This window comes from Dipodomys spectabilis, unplaced genomic scaffold (genome assembly GCF_019054845.1).
Source record: "Dipodomys spectabilis isolate Male_0828 unplaced genomic scaffold, ASM1905484v1 ptg000001l, whole genome shotgun sequence".
NCBI lineage: Eukaryota > Metazoa > Chordata > Mammalia > Rodentia > Heteromyidae > Dipodomys > Dipodomys spectabilis.
In genome coordinates this window covers 16,489,418-16,514,030 of record NW_024870678.1, presented here as the reverse complement: position 1 = coordinate 16,514,030, position 24,613 = coordinate 16,489,418, and the positions used below count along the sequence as shown (strand labels likewise).

Sequence of the window (24,613 nt, the reverse complement as noted above, 5' to 3'; positions counted from 1 at the left end):
TTGTGTTTCTTTTATGGCTAGAGAAGTTGAGCATTTCTTCATATGTCTATTGGCCATTCTTATTTCCTCTTCAGAGAAACCTCTTTAAGTGTTTAGCCCACTTATTAATCAGGCAGTTGTTTCTTTGAGGTTTTGTTGTTAGAGAATTTAATTTTTTTGAATTTTAAGTATATTTTAGATGAGACCCTTGTTCATTGCATGGCTAGTGAAGATCTCCCAATCCATGGGCTTTCTATTGATCTTGCTTGCTATGTTCTTTGCCATGCAGAAGCTCTGAAGCTTCATGCAATCCCATTTGTCCAACCCTTCTTTGATTTTTGTGTTTCTGGGTCTCTATTAAGAAAATTTTGGCCTGTGACAAGGAGCCCTAGAGTTTCTCCTATTCCTTCCTGTAATGTTTGCAAGGTGACAATCCATATTAACTACTGATAGTTACCATTATATGACAAGTGACAGATAGTATGGTACTTCTATTGTTGGATTCCATGTTCATTAGTGTTTAAATTGAGATCCTTTGGCAGAACAGGAAACAGATTTATTCACAGAAATATCATGTTTATACATAATTTTAAAATGTTAGAGGCTTGTTCAGCAAAATTCATCTGCTCCTACTTATTAAAGTAACCTACTGAGGAATATTAATTTCATCTTTACTTGAGTAACTGCAGAGGTTTAGCTCAATTGGCAGAGCAAGTACACATGAGCCTCAGGTTCTGTCTCCAGCACCAAAAGGGATACAGGGAAGAATAAGAACTGTAAAAACCATGCCAAATGCTCTAGACACAAATGACTTTTGTTGCAAAATGACAAGAATTGATCGGATCATTCACCATTATGACATTACTTTGGGTAGACATCAAGAGCTTTAGGTCCTTAGAGGTACATGGCCATTATTAATCTCTTTCCCCACAATAGGTTCATCTAATGAAAGAAAGCCTTAGATCAAATTTTGCCAAATATAGCAAAACATTTCTTTTGCAGGCAGACATAAAATACTATGTGACCCCTGTCATGACTTGATGTCATCCCAGCTACTTGTCTTTTGGAGAACTCAGTACCTTGCATGAAAAGTTCATTAGAGACTTTTAATTTTTAGCAGCAGGATTCAACCAACCCTTCTAGGTAGATTCAGATAACAAAATGGCAGTGAGATATTACATAGTATAATAAGCTTAGGCATTTATCTCCACACATATCTCAGGTATTCTTATTCTTTGTGGAGGCCTTGCATATGCTTTAGTTTTATATTATCTTTTCTGATGATTTTAAATGGCTCCTAAATCAACATGTTATTTCAACTACTTATGTAGTATTTTGACTTCTAGTGCCCTAGTCAATAATGTGCAATCTAAAAGTTAAACTTTGCAATTGACTAGAAAATTTTGAAATAAACTATGTTTTTATGGATTCTGTTTCTAGAATCTGATTGAGGATGTTGGAGGGTAGCCCACAAGTCCATGTTTTGATGTTTTCACATGCTGATTCTAATGTAGCCTGACAGGAAACACTTGTTTAAGAGGAACTAGACTGGCTAGTTCCTGCTTAAAGATAACCAGTTGATAGACCAAGAACTGAGTTCAGTGCTCCCATCTCAATTTTCATAGATCAATGAATCTTAGTACCCCATCATCCTCTTAGTACCTCAGCACCTCAGATTGTACATTTTGTCTTACTTTTCTACTTTTTTCACTACTCCTCATGTACATCTCAATATTTGCTGCTGTCATCCTATTTAAGTTCTTGCACATACCTCTGTCATACCCATGGCAAATCTTAGTGGCCATAGTGACTCTTGACACTCTCTGAAAGAAGTATCTCTCAGAAAATCCTTCTTAGGAGAAGAACAATTATTTTAAATATTTTTACAAAATCCAATTTACCAAGTTTTCTTAAAAGTAAAACTAAAGCCATTTAAATACAACCAAGTTGCCATGAGTATGAAAAAAGTTCTAAAGTTGGGAGAATAGGGGTTATCACAGGCTGGGAAAGGAAGGACAACAGGAGAGATGGGAGAAGGTCTATCAATGCCTGCTAAGTTATAGTTAAATAACAACAAGTAGTTTTGGTGTAATACTGCACAGTATGGTAATCATAGATAGCAAAAAGGTACTGAGCATTTCAAGAAGTTGGAGGAAAAGATTTTTAGTTTCATCACATGTGACAAATATTTGAGGAGATATATGTATCTCATTATACAATGGAAATCCATACCAACATACTGCATGGCATACCACTGATGACATGATATGTACATACATATGTATATGCATGGACATATGGTATCATTAATGAGTATATGATGTGACATATAGAAACAACCTGATTGGCTGCTGTTAGCATTTTCTTTATATAGGTGTTGTACCAAAGTACTTGCCTAAGATGGACAGGATCTAATTATTTGGTAGTCTATAACTGGTGGAAACTGGACTTCTATAATTGATTTCAGTTGCTTGGTTAAACAAATATATCCTTAAGTTAGGTCACCATTTGCTTATACATCCAGCCAAGGTACAGCTCAGACCTAGATATTTTATCTTCAACTTAACAAATCTAGTCTATTGATGAGGCTTTCAAGTGAATTTTTATTTGCTTATGGAGCTTTTCATTCAGTTATTTGTATTCTCTTGGAATTCATTCAGGTATTTATTTGTGACTTTTTTATTTCATTGTCCATTCTTTTATCCTTTTTTCATTTTTTTAAAATTTTATTGTATCTAAATTCAGAAACATTGAAGTTATACCTTGCATTCTCTCTGACCACAAGGGCATAAAATTAGAACTCAACACCAAAAGCCACCAAAGAAAGTCCGGTAACACATGGAGGCTGAACAACACACTGCTGAATCACGAGTGGGTCATGGAAGAGATTAGAAAGGAAATTCAAATGTTCATGATACTCAACAAAAATGAGCACACAAATTACCAGCTTCTCTGGGCCACAGCAAAGGCAGTACTCAGGGGCAAGTTCATAGATCTGAGTTCCTACATCAACAAATGGGAGAGATTTGAAACCAACAATTTAATGAGACATCTGAACCTCCTTGAAAAAGAGCAGCAAGATAAACCCCAATCCAGTAGACAGAAAGAAATAATCAAAATTAAATCAGAATTAAATGAATTAGAATCCAAAAAAACTATAGAAAGAATCAACAAAACAAAGAGTTGGTTCTTCGAAAAACTTAACAAAATTGACAGACCCTTAGCAAATCTTATCAGAAAAAGAAGAGAACACACCCAAATTAATAAACTCAGAGATGAGAATAGAAACATCACCACGGAAACAACCAAGATTCAGAACATTATAAGGGAGTACTTCTCAAAACTCTATGCTAATAAGTTTGAGAACTTGACAGAAATGGACCTTTTCCTAGCAAATATTGACATGCGAAAACTAAACCAAGATGAGTTAAACTATCTTAACAGGCCCATATCAAGCATTGAAATAGAAACAGCAATAAGAGACCTTCCAGCTAAGAAAATTCCAGGACCAGATGGTTTTACAGCGGAATTTTACAAGGCCTTCAAAGCAGAGCTCACACCAATTCTCCTCCAACTCTTCAATGAAATTGAAAGAGAAAGCTCACTACCGAACACATTCTATGAAGCCATCATAACCCTCATCCCAAAACCAGGCAGGGACTCATCAAAGAAAGAGAACTATAGACCCATTTCTTTGATGAACATTGATGCAAAACTTCTCAACAAAATTTTGGCCAATCGACTTCAACAATTCATCCAAAAAATCATACACCACGATCAAACAGGATTCATTTCAGGGATGCAAAGCTGGTTCAATATATGCAAGTCAATTAATATTATTCATCACATCAACAGGAGCAAGAATAAGAACCACATGGTTATCTCAATAGATGCAGAAAAAGCATTCGACAAGATCCAACACCCCTTTATGATGAAGGTTTTGGAAAAATTAGGAATCCATGGAACATTCCTCAATACAATAAAGGCTGTATATGACAAACCTACAGCCAGCATTATACTCAATGGTGATAAACTAAAGCCATTTCCTCTTAACTCAGGAACAAGACAAGGATGCCCACTCTCTCCACTTCTCTTCAATCTAGTATTAGAATGCCTAGCTACAGCAATAAGACAAGATGCAGACATAAAGGGGATCCAAATAGGGAAAGAAGAAATAAAACTCTCCCTCTTTGCAGATGATATGATCTTGTATTTAAAGAATCCCATAGACTCCACTCCCAAATTACTCAAGCTGATTCAAAACTTTGGCAAAGTAGCAGGTTATAAAATTAACCCCCAAAAATCAATGGCTTTTCTGTATGCCAACAATGAGAAAAGTGTGGCTGAAATTAGGAAAGCAACTCCATTTGTAATAGCCCCACAAAAAATAAAATACCTAGGAATTAACTTAACTAAAGAAGTGAAGGACCTCTATGATAAAAACTTTAAAATCTTGAAAAAGGAAATCAACACAGAACTTAAAAAATGGCAAAACCTCCCATGCTCCTGGATTGGAAAGATTAACATCGTGAAAATGGCAATACTTCCCAAGGCTATCTACAAATTCAACGCAATACCTATCAAAATTCCACCCTCATTCTTCAAGGAAATAGAAGAGGCAATCCAAAAATTCATATGGAACAATAAAAGACCCCGAATAGCAAAAACGCTCCTCAACGGAAAGAACACTGCTGGAGGAATATCAATACCAAATTTCAAACTCTACTATAAAGCCATAGTAATCAAAACAGCTTGGTATTGGCATAAGAACAGACCTCAGGACCAATGGAATAGAATTGAAAACCCAGAAATGAACCTACAGACCTATAGCCATCTAATCCTCGATAAGGGAGCTAAAACAATGGAATGGAAGAAAGACAGCCTCTTCAGTAAATGGTGCTGGCAAAATTGGTTAACTACATGTAGAAAACTAAAGCTAGATCCTTATATATCACCCTGCCCCAGAATCAACTCCAAATGGATCAAAGACCTTGAACTCAAAGCAGACACTCTGAAAACATTACAGGATGGAATAGGAGAAACCCTGGGTCTCCTTGGCTCAGGCCGAAATTTTCTGAATAGAGACCCGGAAACACAACAAATCAAAGAAAGGTTGGACAAATGGGATTGCATAAAGTTGCAGAGCTTCTGCAGGGCAAATGACATAGCTAGCAAGATCAATAGAAAGCCCACGGATTGGGAGAAGATCTTTACTAGCCATACAACGGACAAGGGTCTCATATCTAAAATATACCTGGAACTCAAAAAACTAAATCCCCCAACAACAAATCCTCAAAGAAACAACTGCCCAATAAATAAGTGGGCGAAAGACTTAAAGAGAAGCTTCTCTGAAGAAGAAAGAAGGATGGCCAATAGACACATGAAGAAATGTTCAACATCCCTAGCCATAAAAGAAATGCAAATCAAAACAACATTGAGATATCACCTCACTTCAGTTAGAATGGCAAAAATCAAGAACTCTAACAACAACAGATGCTGGAGGGGATGTGGACAGAAAGGAACCTTACTTCATTGTTGGTGGGAATGTAAACTTGTTCAACCACTTTGGAAAGCAGTATGGAGGTTCCTCAAAAGACTTCACATAGAACTCCCCTATGACCCAGCAATCCCACTTTTGGGCATTTACCCAAATGTTTACAAACAAGACCACACTAAAGCTACCAGCATGACTATGTTTATTGCAGCATTATTTACCATAGCTAAGATATGGAACCAACTCAGATGCCCCTCAGTAGATGAATGGATCAAGAAAATATGGTATATATACACAATGGAATTCTATGCCTCCATCAGAAAGAATGACATTTCCCCATTTGTTAGGAAATGGAAAGGCTTGGAAAAAATTATATTAAGTGAAGTAAGCCAAGCCCAAAGAAACATAGGTCCCATGGTTTCCCTTATTTGCAATATTTAGTATATGTATGAGTCAAGCGGAAAAGGTCAGATAATGTGATGTCAGGAAAATGAACCATTAAATATGTATTTTAATTTTTTTTTCTTTCATACATGTGTTTCTAACGCATTTATAGGATTATTTCTTTATTGTTTTGTATGTCCCTCCCCCACAGTGTAACCCCCGCTTTCACTATATTTGATGTCAGTATAACTTGTGGAGGAGATGGGGAAAAACAAGTCATTTAAGGATTCAGGTGGACCTGTTGCAACAATGAGAAGTACAAAATGTCATGTCAAAACCAGCTTTACAATGTCGGTGTGGGGGGGGAGGGGGAAGGATTGGGTGGGGGGGAGGGGGGAGGCTGGGAAGGGAGGTGAAGGGTAAACAAAGGAGAAGGCTGCAATGCTTGGTAAGAAATGTATGCATTATCCTGCCCATGTAATTGTAACCCCTCTGTACAGTATGTTCTCAAATAAAATAAAATAAAATAAAATTTTATTGTAAAGATGCTGTACAGAGGGGTTACAGTTACATGAGTAAGGCAATGAGTACATTTCTTGTCAATCATTGTTACCCCTTTCCTTCCTTATTTTTGTCCCACTATCCCTTCCCTTTCCCACCTTTCATACTCCTCCCCTCCTCCTCTGATCCCCCCACCCCCAGCCCATAGTTTTAAAGTTTGTTTCCAATATGCTGTCCTGTGGGTATCCTTGTTGCAATGGGTCATCCTGTGTCCTTGTTTCAGCGTTTTGTTATTGCCCTTCACCTCCCCAGATTAGACATATGTATATTGAAGATGCAGGGTACCAAAATCAAGTACAGTGACAAGATGGCATATGCCATAAAGGAAAGAACATACAAAGGAAAACACAACAACAACAAAAATTAAAATCACATGGTACATTTAAAACAATAGCAATTAAGACAGACCTCTTTTGTCCATACCTTGGGGCTCATATAACTTAGCATCATCTTATATGGTCATATGTACATAGCTTTTGAGATTTTTAGCTCCTCTGATAAGAGTATCCTATATGTATAATAATTATTGCAAATAAGGGAAACCATGGGCCCTAAATTTCTTTGGGACTGGGTTACTTACTTTTCCAAGTCTTTCCATTTCCTAACAAATGGGGTGGTGGTGTTCTTTCCGATGGAAGCATAGAATTCCATTGTATATACATACCACATTTTCTTGATCCACTTATCTACTGAGGGGCATCTGGCTTGGTTCCATATCTTAGCTAGGGTGAATAATGCTGTGATAAACATAGTAGTGCTGGTAGCTTTAGTGTGGCCTTGTTTTTGATCATGTGGGTAAATGCCCAGAAGTGGGATTGCTAGGTCATAGGGGAGCTCGATATGTAGTCTTTTGAGAAATCTCCATACTGCTTTCCAGAGTGGTTGGAAAAGTTTACATTCCCACCAACAATAGAGTAGGGTTCCCTTTTGGCCACATCCCCTCCAGCATCTGTCATTATTAGTTGTTTTTTTTTTTTTTTTATTATAGCCATTCTAACTGAGGTGAAGTGGAATCTCAATGTTGTATAATCATGCTTTCTAATGACTTGGGATTCATTCATTTTACTCTCATTAATGTTCATAACTTTGGAGTTGTGGACTTTTAAAGAAGTTGTATTGCCTTGTTATTTCATTTTTTCTTGAGTTATTGCATTCAGATTTGCATGTCTGTAATCACATCATTGGTTGGAAGTTTTAATAATGTGTAGTGACTTCAATATTCAGGCAGGACTGAAGACTACACATGCAGTGTTCTCAATGTTCATGAAAGCCTCTATAGTAGCGTGGGTGAGTTGAACTAGGTATATAATTTAGTGGCAAAAGGAAAACAAGTCTCTTATAGTTCTTTGTGTATAGATAATAACTATATGTAGGCTAAAGGCAAGGACAATAAGTTTCTCTTATTCAAGTTCATTTCTCTTCTCTTTTGAAGCTTCTCTTGTTGCTGTTGTGATTTTTGGTGGTGGGAACTCCTGCTGGCAGTGGGGAATCACTAATCTGTGTACTAAGTGCCCCCCCTGTCCCTCCTAGGGACATTAAGTATCTGAGCCTTTGATAGTGGAAGAAGCTAACAAAGTATTGCCTTCTGTCTGGCTGCTTGAGCACTGAGAGACTTTGCCTGCTAGACTCACTGCCTTCCAATCACACCTAGCCTTATCAGCACAGGGGAAGGGAGGAGCCTGATATCATCAAGTGTTTTTCAGGAGTCTGAATGAGACTTCACAGTCCCACCTAACAGTAAATATAAGCAGCATCTCCTAGAGGTTGTTTTCAGTACTTTCAGACCCCACCCATCAATTCCCCCACCCTTTGTGGAAGTGGGAAGATCCTGTGATTTTTGTGCATATTGGATAAGAGCTCTCAGTCCTACTTGGGAGCTGGAAACTCCCAGAGGATGAGCTTTCTGTTTCCCTAAGGCTGGTATTCTGTTTCTTCTGTGATCCTCAGGTGATCAGACTCTTCTTCACCAGTGGGTATGGGGCCACTGACCTCTGAACCTTCATTGCTTGAGCTTTTACTGGGTCCACATAAGACATCAGAAGCTCTCCTCTTCACAGTTGCCTCTTGCTGTCTCCTACTAAGACTCTTTGGCAGAGAGTTTCAAGATTTTCTGAGTTGCAATTGTTTCTTGTTTTCATGTCCCTAGATTAGTTGATTCTCAACCAATAGGCCCTCTCTCAAAACAGTACTTCACTATAGCTCTCCCAGATGAGAAGTGACAAAATGTCTTTCTTCAATGAGGTTAATACACCATGCAGAAATAGTCACTGTCACACCAAATGCCTTAACTGTTTTTAAAGCCTAAAGGAAGTGTGGTCCTATCCTGTAGCTAGAATTGCCAGTCTGTAGCTGAGGACTAGTGGCTCAGGACTGTAATACTTAGTTACTTAGGAGGCTCACACTCAAAGGATCATGGTTCAAATCAGGCCCAAGGAGGGAAGTCCATGGGATTTCATCCAAAAAGTAACCATCAAAAAACAGAGCTGGAGGCATTTCTCAAGTGGAAGAGCACCAGTGGAGGACATAAGCCAAACAAGCAAGCTGATCAAGCCTAAGTTCAAACCCCAGTACCACTGAAAAAGAAAAGAAAAGAAAGAAAGAGAAAAGAAAAAGAAAGGAATTGAAAAATTGTTGGTTTGTTGCCAGGTTACCTTGTCTTTTTCTCTTTGCCTCTTCTTTCACCAGGGAAGGGTTGGAATTGCAGACCATGTTCTACTTTACTTTTCAATTGTTCTGTCAACTCTTCCTACATTCCCAATCCTCTTCTTCTCTTTCTCTATTGGGAGTATGGTCGCAAGTCATTCCTCTGATTCCTCTTATTCATGGAGTTAACTGCAAGATGCTTCTAACCTGAAAATGGACATGAGGATCAATGGTGCATGTTGGAGAGACATCATTTGCTGGATATCCAAGTCGTTGGGTTTTTTTTGTTGTTGTTCTTTGTGTTTTGTTTGTTTGTTTATTTGTTTGTTTTTACTGTATAGCAGTGGCATTTAGACTCAAGTAGCTGTAGCTATTGTCCTTGAGCAGACACTGGTGTGAAGCTACAAATTGCTTCATATTTTTCAGTCTGCAGTAACCACTTCCTGATTCTGATCATTGAGCAGTCTATCTTATGAAAGTCTCTGCATTTCTCCATGCCCTGCGTCTCCCAGTCAGACCCAACTAATCATCTCTAAGATGGCGGGCCATTGAACTTACCTTTTTTCATTTTCAAGGAGTCACAGAAAATAATTTGGAAGCCGAGCGCTGGTGGCTCACGCCTATAATCCTAGCCACTCAGGAGGCTGAGATCTGAGGATCGCGGTTCAAAGACAGCAGGGGCAGGAGAGACTGTGAGACTCCTATCTCCAATAAACCACCAGAAAACCGAAAGTGGCGCTGTAGCTCAAGTGGTAGAGCGCTCGCCTTGAGCTGAAGAGCTTGAGGGACAGCGCTCAGGCCCAGAGTTCAAGCCCCATGACCGACAAAAATAATAATAATAATAATAATAATTTGGAATCCTCTATTGTCTTTCTAAAGTAATTGCAAAACAAATGGCTTTTTTCCTCAGGACATTTACTTCTCTAAACAAACTAAAAAACTAACAAACAACAATAACAAAACCTTATAGTTTGATTAGGAGGCAGAATTTGGAGAAACCACTTTGAAGCCAGCCTCTGTAAAAAGTTGTCAGGTCTGTTTTTTGTGTTTGTTTTTTTTTCTCAAAAATAAGCTGAATAGGACAGTGAAAATTTATGGTGTTCAGCAACTTTGGAGGAAGAGATTGGGGGATTTTGTTATGAGGCCAGTGAAGACAAAAGTATAAAATTTTATCTAAAAATTAAACTAAAGGCAAAAGGACTGGGATAAAACTCAAATGGTAGAGCATTTGCCTAGCAAGCATGAAAATCTGAATTGAAAACCCAGCATTACTAAGGAAAGAAAGAGAAACAGGAAGAAAGGAAGGAAGAGAAGGAGGGAGGGAAGGAAAGAAGGAAGGAAAATAATCTTATTAATCAAAAGCTTTGCTGTATAAACTAATTTTTTTCTGATAGGACACAAAAAGGATTTTAGAGTTGAAAAAATTGTACATTTGATTTTTCCCCTCCTAATTAGGAAAATAATTCTAAGAGAGCACTAGTTTTTTTCTCAATAAGGTGGGAAATGCCTTTATGTCATACTCTGCACATCTCTCTTGGTCTAAAATCTACTATTGATAAACTTCCATTATTTGATTTTTATATTCACATAAAAAGAATTTAACAATTGTGAAAGGTCTTCTTTTCCCAACAAACCTCATCTTTTCACAATTACTACTACATTAAATGCTCAAAACTTCTTTGAGCCTCAGAGGTAAACAATGATAAAACTGCTAATACTATCTATGGGAAAATAATCCTCATTTTTGGCTTTAGTTATAAGAGAGATACAGGAGAATTTGGCTACATGGATTTTTACTTTAAACTAAGAATGATGTGGTGTGTGTGTGTGTGTGTGTGTGTGTGAGTGCCCTTTCTAGGACTTGAACTCAGGGTCTGGGAACTGGCCTTGAACTTCCTTTTTTTTTTGTTTGTTTTATTTGTTTTGCTCTACTACTTGAGCCACAGCTTTGTTTTTGACTTTTTGGTGATTAATTGAAGGTAAGAGTCTCATGAACTTTGCTGCCTGAGCTGGGTTTGAACCAAATCCTCAGATCTCAGCCTCCTCCTCCGTAACTCATGAGTCATTAGCACTAGCTAGGAGTTACTTTTGACTATTAATTGGCAAAGCCAACTGTTGCTTGTCTGAGATGACTGGTTTTTCTTACAAAGATTTTTAGTTTTCTGTCCGGTCATTTCCCTTGGAAATATATCTTTGACAAGACATTTGAAAATCAGTATGCCATTTGTAGAACTCTAGGAAAATTATTTGTAATGTTTAAAGTTGGGTTTCAAATTATTTCATAGAGGATTACCAGTTCAGTGAGTTAAGTCCCTGAACATTTCCCAATAGTTTGGCAGCTTTATTTCTTAGCAAAGACAGCTGGCAACAGCTGTCTTCAAACATTTTTATGCCTCTATATAGAAAGGCTAAAATATTTTTTTCTGCATTATGTAGGACTAAAGGGTTCTAATGTGCCTGTCCTATAGGAAGACACATTATAATTAATTTAAGGAAAAGTGTTTTAACTCCGAGAATTATTGAATGGTAAAGCAAATCACCTTATATTAACCTGTATTTAAATTCTCAAGATGAATGGAATTTCATCAATGAAATGGTTTGAATGTAATTTAGGCAACCACTCAATAGGTAGTGGGTCTCAGTCATTGTAGTACATCAATAAGACAATGTCCTGCCTGACATTGAGATTCAATGATTCAACAGGCTTTTAGATTTTCCTAACACTTTACTTAGAGATATAAATGAAATTCTAATGCTAACATTGGACTTCAAAAAGCCTAATCATTATCATGTTAGATACTTTATGCCTTATTTTAGACAATTGTCTTAGAATAAATGATAGATTTAGAAGATTTTTTTAGCTATAATTCTTTTGACAAACACTTTGGTAGTAAATTAGCCTAATTTAAGGATTAAAATCTTTAAAAGTAAATATCAGGCACAGGGCCTGAAAGAAAGCAGGTTAGGTTGTAGTTTATCATTAGATTGGTGATAGCTTATACATGGTAAGCCATCTTCATTGATAGTCTGGAACTGTGGGTTGAAGAGGATTATTAGGCCACATCTTAATTCAGCTGGAAATATGCCATAGAAGATTAGTGATGGCAGGATCAATGGACAGAATATAGTATAGCTACTTTCCATCTCTCACATGTAGAATACCTGTCATGGTATTTAGATAAAACTCACAGAATTTATTTATGGAGCATGACCTGTTCTTGGATCTCAGGTATGTAGAATCAGCAGCTCAAAGTGTTCCAGGTCAATTAGGTAATACAACTCAGAAGAGTATAATGTAAAAATCAGAATCTCATTGTTATAATTTGCAATTAGAACTATTACTGTCAAGTTGATTAAAATTTTATCTTTTAGTTAGGGCACCCAGCTGCTGGTGTCATTGAGATAGATGAGTTAATGACACTGAATAAGTCTTTGTATATTAGCCTATAACTTTTCTTTTTCCGGTTTGTTCAATGTTTATGTTCTCCAACTCCTTCAACTATATTCCTAGTTCCCTGTTTGACTCTGATCATGCATTGTACTCGATGCCTTCCTCAGACTTTCTGTAGTAGTGCCCAATTAATTTTTTTCTCTAATCCACCATTAACTAATACTTTGATAAATTACAATATAAATGAGTTAAGAAAACTAAAGACAATTTATCAGAATAACTTCTATTATTTAATTCAATTGACATCACCTCCAAAATTTCTATAATATTTTCTAAAATTTCACTCTCAATTTCTATACTATAATGCACAAGCAGAATAGTTAATTAGGTGCTTTAATTATGATAATGAACATAGAGAAATAGCTAACATAGTAAAGCTTTTTAAAATGTACAGTGTGAACACTTTTTATGGTACATTTGAGTCCTGAATCATCAATGCCATCAGTACATTTGAGTTCATTAAATGGGATGTAGAGAACAGGTTTATGATTTTTAATAGCAATAGAGGTCTGTAATAGCTTTATATAACATTTAGGAAATAAAACACAGGCAAGTATATTAAAGTAGATAAAATGTACTTGAAACAATGTCCTTCATAAAACTGAAAACAACCCTTAATGTGATACTGTTTAAATAAAATTAAGACATTTTAAAGGTTGAAATCTGGGTAAAACATAGGACTGTTTGGTTTTTAAACAATGTCAGAGCCAGGCGCTGGTGGCTCACACTGTAATCCTAGCTATTCAGGAGGCTGAGATCTGAGGATCATGGTTCAAAGCCAGCCTGGGCAGGAAAGTTTATGTGATTCTTATTTCTGATTAACCACCAGAAAACCAGAAGTGATGCCGTGGCTCAAGTAGTAGAGCACTCACTTCGGAGCTGAAGAACTCAGGGACAGCACCCAGGCCCAGAGTTCAAGCCCCACGACCAACACACACGTGTGTGTGCACACATACACACATACACACACACACACACACAAAACAGTGTCAGAAGATAAAGATCCACTAATTTGTCACATCATAGGAACACATTTTGTGTCTCTGTAAGGAGAGACATTGGTTTCATACACGCTTACCCTTAAGTCTGTTTGCTGAGGTAACCATTGACACAAAGAAAGAGCCACAATAATGACTTCAATTATAACAACTATTTGCAAACTCTCTTAATACATTTTTAAAATCTATTAAATTAATAGATACTAACAGTTAAGAAATTAAATCATTTCTCCTCAATAGCGAAAGCCATGTACTTCACTCAGAGTAGTTGGAAAGTTGAGTACTTCTGGATTCTGACTTCACTAATATTTTGATCTGCCTTGCATTTGCTCTCTGGGTCTCAAGATGCAGTCTTACTCATCTGAAAGGGCTTCAGCTCTTTTCCATGAACACTTTTAAAGATTCACCAATTACTGTTCATCATTGGTTGTAGGCTTGACTTCTTGAATATAATGACTTGACATCATTTAAGGGTGGAGATAATCCCTTAGTCCTTAAAGCAGCTACTACTTTCCTACCTCTTTGTCTCAGTCTTCTGCACACTTTATACTGCTATGTAGGAAGAGGGGAAAGAAAGCATACTTTGAAAGATCATTTGTTGTTAATATTCAAATATGCTTCATATTTTAGCTGACAAAATTCACCCCCAGCTAAGCAACAAGCCTGCTTTTTTGCATCTTTCTCTGTATACTGCACTCCGATGACATGTTCATTTATTTTAGATGTATTGTTCCTATGGTGATATTTTTTCTTTACCTTTCAGTATATTGGGAGAACATCCTCTTGGAACACTGGTTATGTAAAGGTCTGTTCAACCATGGACCTCTTTAAGCCTTATTCTTAACTATCTGTGAACTATCTGTGAAGAATTGAACATATCTCTCAAATAGTTTCTTTAATACCTTACCAACCACCAAATCTAGGGATATGTATAATTCCAATAAAACAATTGCACTTGTAAAGGCTTACTGTCTGGGGTTATTCCTTGATAATTTGTGTTATCCTTTAGCAAAGACTAAACACACATATTTATAAGAAGCAAAAGTATGTCCCTAACCACAACACACTCTGATATGGGTCTATTTATATTGTCCAGTATTATGAAACATACTTTATAAATATAAATTCCTAAACTCTACACATCTGTCTCACATCATCACATGAGCTCCTTCAAGTCCAGCAATAAACAAACAAACACTGCTGGTGTCTCACACTTGTAAACCTAGCTACTCAGGAAGGTGAGATCTGAGGGTTACTATTAAATGCTAGCCTTGGCAGGAAAGTCTTTGAGACTCTTCTCTCCAATTAATCAGACAAATACAGAAGTGGGGGTATGGCTCAACTGTTAGAGTGCCAGCTTTGAGCAAAAATAAAATCCATGTGCTAGCTCTTGGCCTTAAGTTCAAACTGTAGTATTGGTACAAAAACGTGAAAGAACTAGAGTGACAAAAACCCCAAACATCATTGTAAAGTGGTCAGCTCAATCCGTAGAGATCATAGAGGGTCACCCACCCTCAATATTCTTTATCTAGGGAATGTACAGATCAGCTAGCTGATCTGACATGTGGCTATATCATTGACAGTAAAAAATACTAATTGGTTGGGCACCAAGTGGATCACATGTATAATCTTAGCTACTTAATAGGCTGAAATCTGAGGTTTGAAGCCAGCCTGGGCAGGAAAATCTGTGAGACTCTTCAATGAACTACCAAGAAAAGCCAGAAATACAACTCAATCCCCAGGACTGCATACACACACACACACACACACACACACACACACACGAATGGAAAATGCAACCCATGCCAGAACCTTGAATTGAACATGCTTTAGTTTGATGATGTAGGACCACAGTTACATTTGCAGTAATTTATTGTCCTTATCTAGGAAAATTAAGAAATAACAACAGTCACCTGTAAGTGAACAAGCCATGTTATAGCTTCTTATGGAGGTTTATAAAGAGTTAACCCAATGTTTCTATTTTAAGAACTCATAATACATTTTATACTATACATAATATCAACTCAGGAAATAATAGCCCACTAAAAGTCTATAGCAATCATCTCAAAAAGGCTATAATGAGATACACATACAAGTGCTTTTAGAGCCTAGGCAAAGCAATTAATTTTTAAGTGTGAGATCCTCTTCTAGAAGGAAATGAGGATTAGCTGATTCTTTCTGGACTTAGGCCGATGAGAAGGTAAGGGAATGTGGAACTTAGAATACTTAGAATACTTTGGGACATTTGAATAGGGATGGAAAGCCCATGCAACGTAGTGTCATCTGGTTGCCATATATTTTTATTGTTGAGGGGAAATGGAAGGAAATCTTTTGAGCCAATTGTTTTGGCTATTCTTATGTGATCATAGCATTACTTATAAGGATTGTCAGACAAGGGCTGAGTTATAAAAGGATATCAATGTGTCATTTTCATTGAGCAAAGCAACATTATAGAGAAGGTGATTTCAAAGGCGCGTGGCTCTTTCATTACAGCCTTCGGGGGCGATGTTTGATCACTGAAAACGGGCTGCTTTGTTCCAGTTTTCTCTGATGTTTTGCATTATTGTGAATACATGTGCTGTGACTTAGAAAATATGAGTCTGTAAAGATTTAATAGATTCTAGACTTCCATATTCAAAATACATGTCTTGTGGTTAAAATGAAATGAAGTCCACTTTAATATGTATGTCTCTATATACACAAATGTATTTTAGATAAACATCTCAATAAAAATTTAAAAAACAATTACAAATATGTGTTTGTTCTAAGATTATGAACATTGGAAATTTATAAATCTCACCATTGTATATTAGTACTAAGAAAAAAGTATATTTTATGAGACATAATATTGTCAATAGCAGAGTGTAAAAATCTTTCTGCTTTCAGGGATTTGACATTGGCTCTATTTTTAAAATTTTTTATTATTATAAAGGTGATGTACAGAGAGGTTACAGTTCATAAATTAGGTAAAGAGAACTTTTCTTTTTGGACAATGTCACCCCTTCCTACACTCTACATTTTTTTATTATTATTGTGAAAATACCATACAGAGGGGTTACAATTACATGGGCAAGATAGTAAGTACATTTCTTATCAAGCATTGTTGCGTCCTCCTTTGTTTCCTATACCATCCTTTCCCCTCTCCTCCTCCACCCCCAAACCCCCTACCACCACCCCTCCACCTCCCCACCCCCCACCCCGCCAAAGTTGTAAGGTTTGTTTTTCGACATAACGTCTTGTACATCTCATTGTTGTAATGGGTCCACCTGTATCCCTATTTGAACTGTTTGTTTTTCCCTTCCCCTCCACAAATTATATCAGCATCAAATACAGTGAAAGCAGGGCTTATACCTGGGGGAGGGACATTTTTTTTCATCATATATAAAACCTGTCTAGCACTGGGCATCATTGACTCTTCTCTATTAAATGTGGGCTAGTAACTTCCTTGATTAGAAAAAACTTTCTAAGAGAAATTTCAAATGCCAGCATTGACATAAGGTTCTTCTCCTTTTCTGACTAAAAGAAGGAAAAGAGAAAGAGAACTGCATCTTATATATATATTTTTCTAATTGGGGAGGGGAAGAGAAATAACAAAATGCTGAAAAAAGGGAGGGAAAAGGAAAGAAATGGTTAAAAAACTGAAGAGCCCAAAGTTTTTCATAGGGACACGAAACTTACAGAAGCAATAGAAGTCTCTGGTTTCTATTCCCAGAGCATTGATGTGCAAACTCAAACTTTTGTCTATACTTTTTTTTTTTTTCCTTTTCTAAGATTGGGTTTGAACTCAGGGCCTTACACTTGCTAGGCAGTTACACCAGTCCTTTTTTCTTCGCTTTAGTTATTATTTCAGATAGGGTTTTGCCTTTGCTCAGACCAGCATTAGACTGTGTTCCTCCTACCTGTGTCTTCAATGTAACTGGGATAGTAAGATTAAACTACCATGACCACCTTGTTTGTTTTAATAGAGTCTTGCTAACTATTTTTTGCCTTAGCTGGCTCTTCCAATCCCCACTTCCCAAGGATCTGGGGTTTCAGGTGTGTACCACCAATCCTGGCCTTTATATTGTCATTTTTAATTCCAACTAAAGCTTTGTGAAAAAGATGGAATCCCACGTCAGACAGTTGGGCCTACATCACATCCACAACTGGACATTCATTGCTTCGAAATGAAGCCCAACAAATATCAACTGAAAGGGTCTGAGTTAAATTATATTTTGTTTCATGTGATCAGAAAACTCATGACACCACCTCTCAGTTAAAAACCCACCCTTTCCCTATTCAGTGACAGTAGGCTTTCTCTGTGGTTAGTTTGACAACAATCTAAAAGCAGACTATTTCACTTATAAATTTATTGCTTAGACCAATGCTTTACAAACCTTTAATATACTTACAAATCATCTGGGGACCTTGTTAACAATGCAGGTTCTGACTCAGCAGGCCTGGGGCTAGCCAAGACACTAACAAGCTCCCTGATGAAACAGTGGACCACACTTTAGGCAGTGAGTGTCAAGTGTACAAATGACCTCTTATTAAGTTGATAGGTTTCTTGACTTTCAAAACTGGAAATGTATGTGCTCTTACTTTGAAGAGGCTTCTGATTTAGAATGACTTTTTGTGTGTATTCACAATTTCTTTCTTTCCTTTTTTATTTGTCAATTGTGGGGCGACTTGCTGCCTGGACACTGTCCCTGAGTCTCTTTGTAACCAAAGAGTGCTCTACCACTTGAGCCACAGTGCCACTTCCATTTTTGAGTGGTTAATTGGAGATAAGAGTCTCACAGGGACTTTTTGCCTGGGGTGGCTTTGAATCATGATCCTCAGATCTCAACCTTCTAAGTAGCTAGGATTTGAGGTGTGAGCCATTGGTGTACAGCAGGATATTCCCTTTTTATCAGCAGTAGAATTGTCCAAGGTTATAACCTCTCTTCTTTTTTATTATTTACTTTCTAGTTACTTCACTATGTATTAGCCTACCCACAGGGGGTAAAAAGTAATATAAATGATGGAAAATAGAACATTGGCATCTAGGATAAAAGGTTTGTGCACGTGGTTTGTCCAAGTGGAGATTGAAATTCTTTTTTGGGGGGGGCAGGTCCAGTCATGGGGCCTGGACTCTGGGCCTGGGCGCTGTCCCTCAGCTCTTCAGCTCGAGGCTAGCGCTCTACCACTTGAGCCACAGCACCACTTCTGGCTTTTTTCTTTTTGCTTATGTGGTGCTGAAGAATCGAACCCAGGGCCTCATGCATGCAAGGCAAGCGCTCTACCACTGAGCCACCTTCCCAGCCCCAGAGATCAAAATTCTTAACAACTACAATAAAGTGTTTCTGTTTTCTGGTCTGGTCTGCCATCTATTGCCACGAAGGTATGGAGAGTTGTTACAGTTTATAGAAGAACAACAGTCAAAGTGAGCAAAATCTTATTTCATAATAAGGAACAGACACATCTAGCAAGTAAATATGATGTTCCTCATATATAGCCTGGTATGTAAACCTCTCTGTCGTTGAAGCTTGGATTGTATTAAAACCTTTTTTGCAGTATTTACTTAGATCATTGTTGACTCATAAGTCTAATTCTTTGGCCCAGCAAAAGCAGATCATAAATCCCAGCAGTGGAAGGCATATTTGTAGTTTGACCTTGGACAGATGAGTCAGTTGCTAAGGAGATATAAATATAATTTATAATAATATAAAAATATGATTGCTTATACTTTACCCACTCAATGAAGTAAAAATCTAATGCTTCCTAGTACATAGTGTACAACTTGGAAGGCATGATTAAATTTCTACTTACTGTAGTAGATCGGTAATAGAGGAACGGAGTAAAAACCTCTGACTCCATTTCCTGCTTCATTGTTTCATTCCTTTCTTTCTCAATTTTCTTTCTTTGTAGGCTCCATTTATGAAATGTTTGGCAATGAATGCTGTTTGTCAACTGGCGAAGTGATCAAAATCACTGGTCTAAAAATTAAGAAGATCTTAGCTGAAATTTGTGAGAATATTGAAGGTGACCGGTCTCCAAAAACCTTTGAACTGCCTATGAATTTTCCAGGTATAGTACATTATGACCAATTCTCATTTGTAAAATAATGTTGCTAATAATCACCTCCATCCATACAACCAGAAACAATAAACAAGTGCTAGGGATTTTTTGTTGTGATACTTTTGTTTTGTTTTAGAGGAAGTCCCACTGGTTAGTCAAGGCTGGCCTCAAAACTCGTATATAATCTAGACTGATCTGGAGTGATCTGGAGTGATCTGGACCCTGCTGCCTCTCTATCTCCCCAGGGCTTTCATTTCAGTTGTCTACCATTGGTAATAACTTTTTGTCTTCCCAGTTTAGAGGAATAGGTAGGGGAAAAAATCATAATTCTTATAGTTAACTCTAATTAAGAACTACTATTAGGAAAACATTGTCCACATTTTTATTTATTATTTATTATTAAATTAATTTTTATTAAATTTTATTACATTTTTATTATAGTTTATATAGAACTACTGGACACTGATGGCTAACACCTGTAATCCCACCTATTCAAGAGGCTGAAATATGAGGATTTTGATTCTAAGTCAGCCCACATCTCCAATAAACTACCAAAGAATTCAGGAAGTAGAGCTGACTCAAATGGTAGAGCAAAAAAAAGCTCAGGGATAGCACTTAAGCCTTGAATTCAAGCACCAGGACTTGCAACAAAAGACATATAGAACTAGAACCAATCTGCATCAGTTAAACTTATATACCCTGTATTCCTGTGGCCATTATCTTAGACCATTGCTTAGCTTTTCTGTTTGATTCTTACTGACAAGTTTGGTTCTTTTTCTTTGTCTAGTTAACTATACTCAGCCTTCTAAAATTACCGCATGTATCTTGGTATCTAGAAAGCATCTGCCTACCTTTAACTTGCTCAAGATTTTTTTGGTGTATTCTCATGGTATATGGGGCACCATAACTCACACATCACTGGGCCAGGACTGATGATTTGCTTGTCTTTTTGTCTAAAGCAGAGTTTGGCAAATGTGCCAGGTAGTAATTTAGGCTTTGCAGTCAGAGCTACTCCCCTCTAAATGTTATGGTATGAAGGTTCTTATAGATAGTATATGACACTATAGCCATGGTATACCTTAACAAAAAAATTCTTTATAAAAAATAGTGGATAGCAGGATTTGGCCTATCAGCTATGATTGGCTGAGCTCTGCTGTAGACTAAAACTCTTTATTGGGTGCTTTGACATGCAACTTCACATTTCTAGTACCAAGCAATTTTCTGGTGTAGAGAAGTGGGTATATGAATAGAGAGAGCAAAGCATTGGAAACATTGTGATGTGTTGTTTCAGTTATAATACAGCAGAAGCTTATCTGGCTTCAATGGGAGGCTCCACAAGGAATTTCAAACTGTGGTGAGTCATGTTTTAGGGCATGGGGTTTGGGAGTTGCATTTCGTTCCTAAGCCTGCCAATTCTTAGTTGTGTAACCTGGGCCAGTTATTTTCCTTCCTTGTGTAAAATGAAATACTACTATCTGTATCTCTTAGTGTTGCTGGGAGAACTTGTGTTGAGATAATTTCAAGTGCTTGTTTATGAGAGTTGGCAAAGCGTTTGTCTATAAATGCGTTAACTTTTATTAATTATTAGGTTTCATGGTAACATTTATATCAGTGCTGTTCTGGTGTATGCCTACAACATACTATAGTAAACATGTTTGTGTATATCCACATGTGCATACAACCCTATACATTCTTATCATATATGTTTATGATTTAGATCTAACTTCCACATATGAGAAAAAACATGTGCCCTTTTTCTCTGAGTCTGACTTCACTTAACATAATTTTCTAAGTCCATAAAGTTCCCTACAAAGACACAATATTATTCTTCCTAATGAATGAGTGAAAAGAATATATCTCTATATCTATCCATCTATTATCTATCTATCAATCAATCAATCAATCTATCTATCTATCTATCTATCTATCTATCTATCTATCTATCTATCTATCTATCTATCTCATTTTCTTGGCCCATTTTAGGACACGTTTCCATAACATGGGTATGGTGAATATTTTCTATAGGTCTTTTCATCACTTTGCTGACACCATTTACCCTTATGTATTCAAGTGCACAGATTCCCAGTTTCATATGGTAACACAGAAGTTTTAATGAAACCTGGGAAGTAAAGGAAATTCACTGAAAAAAATAAAAGACTGACCTCTATCCAATAATAGGTCTATTGAGGCAGCTCCAAAAGATAATTTTTTGGGGGGGGTCTGGTTGTGGGCCTGAACTCTGGGCCTGGCTGCTATCCCTCAGCTCTTCAGCTCAAGGCTAGCGCTCTACCACTTGAGCCACAGCACCACTTCCGGCTTTTTTCCTTTTTTTTTTGCTTATGTGATGCTGAGGAATCGAACCCAGGGCCTCATGCATGCAAGGCAAGCATTCTACCACTGAGCTACCTTCCCAGCCCCCAAAACATAAATTCAAGGTCAAGCAAAAGTCAAGAAAGGGAATGTCTGCAGAGATTTAGGGGGAAAACCCACTTTTATGGAACACATTACAACCTGCTTTTTCTTTAATGCTGAAATATGAGCGTGGAACTGAATTTCCATTGCTGCATTCTATATAATGTTATGCTTCCATATGTCTCTATTTTGTCATCTCAAAATATGTTCAAATACATTAAAAGAAATAAAAAGCTATCATTTCATTTCTGTACAGGAATAAACAAACTGTCTTAGAAGCACAATTTGTTCTTTTAGGAGACAGCTCTCTCAGCTGAGGTTTTTGATGAGCAAGAATACATGCTGTTCTTACCAAACACAGTAAAAATATATCTTGATACTTAGTAGTTGATTGTGTTATCGCCATAGATTGGCAAATCACATAATATTTGGCTTACAGTGAAGATCCAAATTTCTAGATTACCTCTTGGATTTATTCTTCCTTTGCAATGTTATGAAGCATGAATAATAAATGTCTCCAATTTAATCATGAGAAATATCCTGAAAGAAAATGTTTTAATCCATCTTTATGATGAACACAGACTTTTTCCTTCCTCCCCCTGTGAAACCTAAAAGTTTACATTGTATCTCTAAACTATATGTTAGAAGAAGGTTGTATATATCTATAAAACTACTATTAACATTACACAGCTAGACTGAAGAATTTTTTCACTACATTTTCAGATTCTTACTCTATGAATTATATTACTATACAGAAATTTTGTTTCTGAAGGTCATAGATAAGTAAGAAATGTGGAAGTAAAGCTTAAAATGAAACATCTTCTACTGCATTACAGTCTACCATTAAATCAGAAACTAAATGAGGATCCTGAGACTGTGTCAGACACTGTTCTAAATATCTGAAATATAACAAGTACTTTATGTACTTGTAGGTTCTGGATTTAATCTGCATTTTACAGATAAGGCAATAGAGCTAGAGAGACTGAGCAGCTCATTCACAGTCACAAGTGGTTTTGTTGCATCTATACTGTCACTGTTCAATAAAAACAGGTTATAAGCTACAAAAATTAATTTGAAATTTTCGAGAAGTCACATTAATTTTTTCATTTATTACATGAAAATTGCCTCTAAATTCAATAAGCATTATCTTTCAAGTTTCTCCAAGCATGTGAAAAATTTAGAAGTATTAAGAATAAACTATGACAAAAATTGAATAAAAGAAGTGCTTCGACATAAAATTCTCAAAAGTTCAATGAACAAAATTTATAAAATATACTTCTATTTTTGGCTTGGCTGTCAAAATATGTCAGTAATATTTTGAAAATGCATTTTCCCAATATTTCCTTTGATGAATTATATACTTAATATAACATGTATAATAGTACATTGAATTAATTATACTTTCACCTTTTTTTGTGAAAACAGAGTACAGAGGGGTTACAATTACATGGGCAAGATAATGAGTGCATTTCTTCTCAAGCATTTTTGCCTCTTCCTTCGTTTTCCCTTCCCATCCCTTCCCATCTCCCCCTCACCTTCCCCCCCTCCAACCAATCCCCACGACTTGTACATCTCATTGTTGCAATGGGTCCACCTGTATCCCTATTTAAATGATTTGTTTTTGCCCTTCCCCTCCACAAATTATACCAACATTAAATACAGTGAAAGCAAGGGTTATACCATGGGGGAGAGATGTATAAAGCAACAAAGAAATCATCGTATAAATGTGTTAGAAACAATGAAAGAAAAAACATTTGAATACTTATCTTGGGGTTTATTTCACCTAACATCACCTTATCTGACCTTTTCTGCTTGTCTCAGACATATACTAGTTCTTGTAAGTAAGGGAAACCATGGACCCGTGTTTCTTTGGGCCTGGCTTACTTCACTTAATATGATTTTTTCCATTTCCTAACAAATGGGGCAATGTCATTCTTTCTGATGGAGGCATAGAATTCCATTGTGTATATATACTGCATTTTCTCGATCCATTCATCTACTGAGGGGCATCTGGGTTGGTTCCATATCTTAGCTATGGTAAATAAGTCTGCAATAAACATAGTCATGCTGGTAGCTTTAGTATGGTCTTGTTTGTGATCATTTGGGTAAATGCCCAAAAGTGGGATTGCCGGGTCATAAGGGAGTTCTATGTGGAGTCTTTTGTGGAACCTCCATACTACTTTCCAAAGTGGTTGAACAAGTTTACATTCCCACCAGCAGTGCAGTAAGGTTCCCTTCTGTCCACATCCTCTCCTGCATCTATTGTTATTAGAGTTCTTGATTTTAGCCATTCTAACTGAAGTGAGATGGTATCTCAATGTTGTTTTGATTTGCATTTCTTTTATGGCTAGGGATGTTGAACATTTCTTCATGTGTTTATTGGCCATCCTTCTTTCTTCTTCAGAGAAGTTTCTCTTTAAGTCTTTAGCCCACTTATTTATTGGGCAGTTGTTTCTTTGAGGATTTGTTGTTGGGGGATTTAATTTTTTGAATTCCAAGTATATTTTAGATATGAGACCCTTGTCCGTTGTATGGCTAGATATTCTCCCAATTCATGGGCTTTCTATTGATCTTGCTAGCTATGCCCTTTGCCATGCAGAAGCTCTGCAACTTCATGCAATCCCATTTGTCCAACCTTTCTTTGTGTTTCTG

The 24,613-nt window shown here is 36.9% G+C and overlaps 1 protein-coding gene across 2 annotated transcripts in view; it reads left to right on the top strand.

Annotated features, from left to right (window-relative positions):
* Window positions 1–24,613, top strand: part of Themis (thymocyte selection associated) — a 164,675-nt gene that overhangs the window by 20,314 nt on the left and 119,748 nt on the right. For both annotated transcript variants that reach the window (XM_042673933.1, XM_042673925.1), the window contains exon 2: window positions 19,400–19,558. In XM_042673933.1, coding sequence (XP_042529867.1) covers window positions 19,400–19,558 — 159 coding nt within the window. The remainder of the gene's footprint in view (window positions 1–19,399; window positions 19,559–24,613) is intronic.